Here is a 7,235-nt window from a genome sequence, read left to right as displayed (position 1 = left end):
CCGGCCCGCGCCGGGCCCCCGCCGCCGCCGCAGCGCCGCCTGCCTCCGCCATGGCCCGGCACCGGCACCGGGAATAGGACCGGGAGCGGGAGCGACACCCGGCTGGGATGGATGGAGCCGCCGCAGAGGGAAGGGGCCGGGGTTTGGGTACCAGCGGGGCGCGGCTCGTTGGCACCGGGGGGTGGGGACGGTTGGGATCGGTGCCCCCCAGGGGTGGCTGGAGCGGGGGCACCGCGAGCCTCTCCGCCCGGCCCCGCCGCCGAGGTGACCGCGAGGGGCCGCGCCCGCCGTGCGCACGGGCGGAGCCGCGGCACCGGCACCGCACCGGGCGCGGTCACGGTCACAGTGATGCGCACAGCGGGACTGGCACGGGGTACATCACCGGGGACACACACAGCCGCACCGCTCCCGTGCCTCACGGCACGGCCGCCCACGCGATGTCACGCACGGTGTCACGCACAGCCACAGCCGCCCACGGCAGTGGTGGCTCGGCAGCGCCGTGCGGGGGGAGTAAGCGGCGCGTCCCGGCGCTGCCACCCCCGGGTTCCAGCGGGCGGGTGGCGGTACCGGCGGGCACAGTGCTGCACGCCTGCGTATGTGTGTGTCATGCGTGTCCGGCAGCGGTTCCACGCGTGTCACTGCTCCTCGGGCAGTGATCCCCCGCTAGGTTCCCAGTCCCCATGTCCCCAAGTCCCCAAGCCGCCCTATCCCCGCCACTGCCGCGCCCCACTTCCACGAGTGACAGCGCTCGGCGCTCCGCCACGGGGGCGGTGCCCTCTTACCCCCGCCCACTCCCAGCCCACTCCCAGCCCACAGCAACGCCCGTCGGGCGCGTGGTGATGGCGTCACGACGACCACGGGCTGCGATTGGTTGCGGGCGCGGGCCGGGCGCAGGCGCAGAGCGGGGCCGGTGTGCGGCGGAGCGGTCATGGACGCGGGCGGCGGCGGCGGGCAGAGCCGGGTGCAGGGCGGGCCGGGGTCGGGCGGTGACGAAAAGCCCACACCGCTTTGGGGCCGAGATCGCCGGGATCCGCCCTCGGGACCCGAGAAGGAGCAGGAACTGGTGAGCGTCGCCCGCGGAGCTGAGTCACGGGGGGGCGGTGGCGTCAGCGGGGCTCCCTCCTGCCGCGTGACGTCACCGGGCGAGGGGCTCCCGCCGTGACGTCTTATGGTGACGCAGCAAGGAGGTCTCCGGGGTTCAGTGTCGTCGTGGTAGGGGTCCGGGGGTGAGGGGCTCTCTGCTGTTATGGGGAGGGACGCCGGTATCCCTGTGCCATGGGGTGCCCCTAACCGTATTTCCCCCCTCCCCCCGGCAGTCGGAGGAGGACAAGCAGCTGCAGGATGAGCTGGAGATGCTGGTGGAGCGCCTCGGGGTGAGTGCATGCCCCTCAACCTACAGAACTGGGGGGGAAATCCACTGTGCCACAGCCCTTTGGATACTCAGAGCTGTGCCCAAGAGGGTGGCTTTCTGCCCTCTGTGCCTGGCCCTGGGAGTTGACTTTAGCCCTGCAGGGTGGGGGGCTGTCCTGCTCTGTGTTTGGGTGAGCACTGAGCCCAGAAGTAGCACCTGAGACTCTTCCTGATGGGCCTCTTCACTGTGCAGGAGAAGGACACATCTCTCTACCGCCCGGCACTGGAGGAGCTGCGCAGGCAGATCCGTTCCTCCACCACCTCCATGACCTCTGTCCCCAAGCCCCTCAAGTTCCTCCGACCGCACTATGGCAAGCTGAAGGAGATCTATGAGAACATGGCCCCTGGGGAGAACAAGGTGAGCGCTGCCATCCTGTGTGGGCTGTGTCTTTCCAGGGCCATGCCTTTGCCCCCTGTGGGCACAGGGAGGGTGATGTTTTCTGGGGTGCACTCAATCCCCTATGAGTCTGAAGCTCTGGCACTCTGTCCCCAGCGCTTTGCAGCAGACATAATTTCTGTCCTGGCTATGACCATGAGTGGGGAGCGCGAGTGCCTGAAGTATCGCCTGGTGGGCTCTCAGGAGGAGCTGGCGTCATGGGGGCATGAATATGTCAGGTGAGCCTGGCTGGGAACAGGGCTTGGAGCGGGCAAGGACAGCTGCCTCACATCCCTGGAGCTTGGTGAGGCTGGTTTCTGTGGTGGTGATGTCCCCTTCTCCCTGCAGGCACCTGGCAGGGGAGGTGGCCAAGGAGTGGCAGGAGATTGATGAAGCCGACAAGGCGCAAAGGGACACGCTTCTTACCTTGGTCAAAGAGATCGTCCCTTACAACATGGCTCACAATGCAGAGCACGAGGCTTGTGACCTGCTCATGGAGATCGAGCAGATGGACATGCTGGAGAAGTACATAGATGACAATGCCTACTCGAAAGTGTGTCTCTACCTGACCAGGTGAGGAGCTGGTGCACCTGCCTGGCCCCTGGTGGGCTGAGGTTGCCCGGCTTCATTGTCTGACACTCATTCTTGCATGCATCTCCTCCTCAAAGCTGCGTAAGCTATGTCCCAGAGCCCGAGAACTCGGCTCTCCTGCGTTGTGCCCTGGGCATTTTCCGCAAGTTCAACCGTTACCCTGAAGCTCTGCGCCTGGCTCTGATGCTCAACGACATGGAGCTGGTGGAGGACATCTTCACCTCCTGCAAAGATGTGTAAGTAGAGACAGTCCCCCTCTCTGTAGGGGCGTACAGCTGAGTTGGGTCCTGACGCTGTCAGATCTGTGGGTGGGGGCTTGGGCAGAGACTCTTGTCCCCAAAATAAAGATGAGCAAGAGCTAGTCATCTCTGGGTTGCTATTGTGTGCTTCTCGAGCAGGTTGGGCTGGGGTATGTGTCTGCTGTTTGGTTAGTGTTAGGGGCTGCCTGGGGGCTGGGCACTTTCAAAGCCTCTTCCCTCTGCACAGAGTTGTCCAGAAGCAGATGGCTTTTATGCTGGGCCGCCATGGGGTCTTCCTGGAGCTGAATGAGGATGTGGAGGAGTATGAGGACCTGACTGAGATCATGTCCAACGTCCAGCTCAACAGCAACTTCCTGGCCTTGGCCAGAGAGGTGAGCATTGCACTGGAGAAAGATCCCTGGGCTGCTCCAGGCTGGGATCCGCTCTGGCTACCAGGCTTTGTGTTCTGCAGCAAGGCCTGGGGGGAGGTCCCTTGTCCCTGTGAGCTTGGCCAGGGAGGTGTCTTTGTAGAACAACTGCTGTGGTGTGTTGGTGGGGAGATAACCCCTTCTCCCTTGTCTCTGCAGCTGGACATCATGGAGCCCAAAGTACCAGATGATATTTACAAAACCCACCTGGAAAATAATCGTAAGAGCTCATGTTTTGACCTTGTCTGTCCCTGGATAGAGGAGACCCCACTGCCTGTGGTGGGCTTGGGCTGCTCCTTCCCCATGGCTGGGGAAAGGTCCTCACCTCTGCCTGGCATGGGACAACTGTGCAGTGGAGGGCTGGCCTGCCTCACTCTGATCTTGCTCCCCAGGGTTTGGGGGAAGTGGTTCCCAGGTGGACTCAGCCCGGATGAATTTGGCTTCCTCCTTTGTGAATGGCTTTGTAAACGCTGCATTTGGCCAAGACAAGCTGCTGACGGATGATGGCAATAAATGGTTGTACAAGAACAAGGACCACGGTGAGGGCTGGAGGTGTCCCTGGGCTTGGGGTTGTGATCCTTTTGGGGCCCTGCTGAAAGCGAGGCAGTTGCGTACAGCTCTGCTGTGTCCCCAGCCCCAGTCACACTGACTTGGGGTAACGTGGGCTTTTCTTCCTGGGAACCACAGGGATGTTGAGTGCTGCAGCCTCATTGGGCACTATACTGCTGTGGGACGTGGATGGCGGCCTCACACAGATCGACAAATACCTTTATTCCTCAGAGGATTACATTAAGGTGAGTGGCACTGATCTCAGCCCCGTGCTCACTTGGTACCAACCAGCCTGTCCTGGGGAGCAAGTGTAACCCGTGGGGTGACATGAGTCACTGGCTGGCATGGAGCTCTGTGTGGTGGTGACTGGTGCATGATGGTGCCTCTGTCTTGTAGTCGGGAGCCCTCCTGGCCTGTGGCATCGTCAACTCAGGAGTGAGGAATGAGTGTGACCCTGCCCTGGCGCTGCTCTCTGACTACGTCCTCCACAACAGCAACACCATGCGGATTGGAGCCATTTTTGGGTAAGGGTCTGCCCTGGTTTCCCTGGCTGTGTGGGGTGGTGCAGCCATCCTTGATGTTCCTCTGGGCTCTCTGTAGGCTGGGGCTGGCCTACGCAGGTTCCAACCGCGAGGATGTCCTGACCTTGCTGCTGCCAGTGATGGGGGACTCCAAGTCCAGCATGGAGGTAGGGAGCAGGGCAGTGTGTACCACCCGAGTCTCCAACAGCTCCTGGGGGTACTGGGGCTGTTTTGGGCTCTGCATGTCCTTGTGTGATGTGCTGTGCCCTAAGAGCATGGCTCCCTCCCCAGGTGGCTGGTGTGACTGCCCTGGCCTGTGGCATGATATCCGTGGGCTCCTGCAATGGGGATGTCACCTCCACCATCCTCCAGACCATCATGGAGAAATCGGAGACGGAGCTGAAGGACACGTATGCCCGGTGGCTGCCGCTTGGCCTGGGCTTGAACCACTTGGGTAAGGGAAGGCAGCACTGGTGGTCCCGTGGGCTGGGACTGTGAGCATCCCTTGGGTGCTCTGAGCACCATGCCTCTCTCCACAGGCAAGGGAGAGGCCATCGAGGCCATCCTGGCAGCACTGGAGGTGGTGTCAGAGCCGTTCCGCAGCTTTGCCAACACACTGGTGGACATCTGTGCCTACGCTGGTGCGTTGAGCTGACCAAGGCTGAGGGAGGTGGGAATGGGACCTGGCCTTCCATCTGCTCATCCTGGCCTGCTGCTGACCCCACAGGTTCAGGGAATGTCCTGAAGGTACAGCAGCTTCTGCACATCTGCAGTGAGCACTTTGACTCCAAGGAGAAAGAGGAAGACAAGGACAAGAAGGACAAAAAGGAGAAAGAGAAGAAGGAGAGCTCAGCTGACATGGGGGCACACCAGGTAGGGAAACCTGGGCTGGAACCTGCAGGAGCTGCCCTGTGTGGGGTCAGACCCAGAGGAAGCAGCCCCAGCAAGACAGTTCTCACTGTCCAGCTGGGCTGTAAGAACTTGCGTTTAGGGTTGGTGGTCCCTGCCTAGCACTCAGTACTGGTGTCCCTGCAGGGTGTAGCAGTGTTGGGGATTGCACTTATTGCCATGGGTGAGGAGATCGGTGCTGAGATGGCCCTGCGCACGTTTGGTCATCTGGTGAGTGACAGTGGGGGGACAGTGTGGGGCTGGGAAGGGACCTGGATAAAGAGAGCAGGTCTTCCCTCACACCTCGGCCTTGGTAAGCTGAGTTGTGGACACCCCACAGTGCCCTTGCCCCTATCTGGGGTTTAATTCCCTCTCTGCCTCCCTTCCATGCAGTTGCGGTATGGGGAGCCCACCCTGCGCCGTGCTGTGCCCCTGGCCCTGGCACTCATCTCTGTCTCTAACCCCCGACTCAACATCCTCGACACCCTCAGCAAGTTCTCCCACGATGCTGACCCCGAAGTCTCCTACAACTCCATCTTTGCCATGGGCATGGTGGGCAGCGGTAAGCCTAGGGGGCAGCTTGTGTGTTACGGAGGCGGCCTGAAGGCTGGTTCCCCAATCCCTGCCTTTTCCAGGTACCAACAACGCTCGGCTGGCTGCTATGCTGCGGCAGCTCGCCCAGTACCATGCCAAGGACCCCAACAACCTCTTCATGGTGCGGTTAGCCCAGGTGATGATCCCACACTTTTGTGGTTGGGAAGAGGCAGGGTGGCAGTGGGATGGGGGGCCACCACGTGCTGCCCTACTGTGTGCTTACATGCTTTCTGTGCCACACCAGGGCCTGACCCACTTGGGCAAGGGGACGCTCACCCTGTGCCCCTACCACAGTGATCGCCAGCTCATGAGCCAGGTGGCTGTAGCTGGACTGTTGACTGTCCTTGTGTCCTTCCTGGATGTGCGCAACAGTGAGTAATGTGTGCTTGGCCACCCCCCAGCACCCCTCCGTCCCACACCCACACTTTCATCCCCTTTCAGTTATCCTGGGCAAGTCCCACTACGTCCTCTACGGGCTGGTTGCGGCCATGCAGCCCCGCATGTTGGTCACCTTCGATGAGGAGCTGCGTCCTCTGCCTGTGTCGGTTCGGGTCGGACAGGTGAGGGTGCATCTGGAGTTGTGGGAGGCTGGGGTTCTGTCTACATACCTCCTCCTTTCTCACCTCGCTTCTCCCCTGTAGGCTGTGGATGTGGTGGGCCAAGCAGGCAAGCCCAAAACCATCACTGGCTTCCAGACCCATACCACGCCTGTGCTGCTGGCACACGGCGAGCGGGCAGAGCTGGCCACGGAAGAGCATGTGCCCGTGACACCCATCCTGGAGGGATTTGTCATCCTGCGCAAGAACCCCAACTATGATGTTTGAGCTGGGGGCGCTGGGACTGGGGGGTGGGGATAGGCAGCGGGGTGGGGGGGGAGAATGGTTGTGTCTTTTTTTTTAATTTGCTACTGGGAGATGAGGAAATAAAGTATACATATACTGGTGCTGCTCTGTTATCCTTGAATTCTGAGCCTCTCTTCCTCGTGCAGCCCCTGTGCGCTCTTAACGCCTTGAAAGTGCCATACGGGGTTTGATAGCTTCACAGATGCTCGGGTGCTGCAATGGAATTGCTCTGGGAGAGGGAGGGGGGCACCGGGGGAAGATTCTGGGGAAGAGGAGAAGCCTGTCCTGCTTCCAAACCAGCAGGGTCGGTGCCCTGAGTGGGTCCCTAGTTCTGGAGAGCTACCCTGGCCTGGGAATGCCAGGGTGGGGCGGGTACCTGGGGCTCGCGAGGATGGCAGGGCTCTGCTGGCTATCCCCGCGGGCTCTGGCGGCGTCCCAGCCCTCGCTGTCCCTGTGTCCCCCGGTGCCTGCTGCCAGCCGGGCACCCTGCCAGGGCCTGGGGTGCCGCGGGGCCATGCGAGGACACGGAGGGGTTGGTTGGGGCGCGGGAGACTCCGTGCCAGGCTGGGGGGTGGCACCGGGAGGGGCGTGCCGGTCCCGGGGAGGGTTCCGAGGATCCCGGCGGCTGCGCGGGCGGGCGCCGGGGCCGCGTGCTCCCGGGGGTGGCGGGACTCCCACGCCGAGCGGGCGTTCCCAGCGAGACCCGCCCCTTTTCTCCACCCCACCACGTGACACAGGCCAAAGGGCGGTGCTCCCTCAGCGTCACGTGCCACGGGCGGTCCCCGGGGCGGCTTCAG

At 62.2% G+C, this 7,235-nt stretch overlaps 2 protein-coding genes across 2 annotated transcripts; both read left to right on the top strand.

The window, feature by feature from the left end:
• On the top strand, positions 1-933 carry LOC110397796 (translation initiation factor IF-2-like; the record flags this gene model as incomplete). Its single annotated transcript, XM_021394633.1, is given in 1 exon segment — positions 1-933. A coding segment is annotated over 1 exon segment (840 nt), but the record flags the coding sequence as incomplete, so codon positions are not given.
• On the top strand, positions 929-6,539 carry PSMD2 (proteasome 26S subunit, non-ATPase 2). The gene is made up of 21 exons (XM_021394631.1): positions 929-1,063; positions 1,317-1,373; positions 1,604-1,768; positions 1,904-2,025; positions 2,135-2,359; positions 2,455-2,613; positions 2,864-3,008; positions 3,204-3,264; positions 3,437-3,583; positions 3,732-3,838; positions 3,990-4,117; positions 4,194-4,281; positions 4,406-4,568; positions 4,654-4,755; positions 4,842-4,987; positions 5,150-5,233; positions 5,396-5,564; positions 5,638-5,732; positions 5,841-5,967; positions 6,038-6,156; positions 6,238-6,539. The coding sequence occupies exons 1-21, from the start codon at positions 929-931 to the stop codon at positions 6,418-6,420; spliced, it is 2,727 nt and encodes a 908-aa protein (XP_021250306.1). The 3' UTR covers positions 6,421-6,539.

Source organism: Numida meleagris, chromosome 4 (genome assembly GCF_002078875.1).
Source record: "Numida meleagris isolate 19003 breed g44 Domestic line chromosome 4, NumMel1.0, whole genome shotgun sequence".
NCBI lineage: Eukaryota > Metazoa > Chordata > Aves > Galliformes > Numididae > Numida > Numida meleagris.
The sequence above is the reverse complement of the archived record's forward strand: the minus strand, read 5'-3'. Positions and strand labels throughout refer to the sequence as shown.

Coding starts and splice junctions, on each gene's coding strand:
- PSMD2 (XM_021394631.1), top strand. CDS start 929: ATGGACGCGGGCGGCGGCGGCGGGCAGAGCCGGGTGCAGGGCGGGCCG. Junction 4,569..4,653: donor CCTGGGCTTGAACCACTTGG/GTAAGGGAAGGC, acceptor CTCTCTCCACAG/GCAAGGGAGAGGCCATCGAG. Junction 4,988..5,149: donor CTGACATGGGGGCACACCAG/GTAGGGAAACCT, acceptor GTGTCCCTGCAG/GGTGTAGCAGTGTTGGGGAT.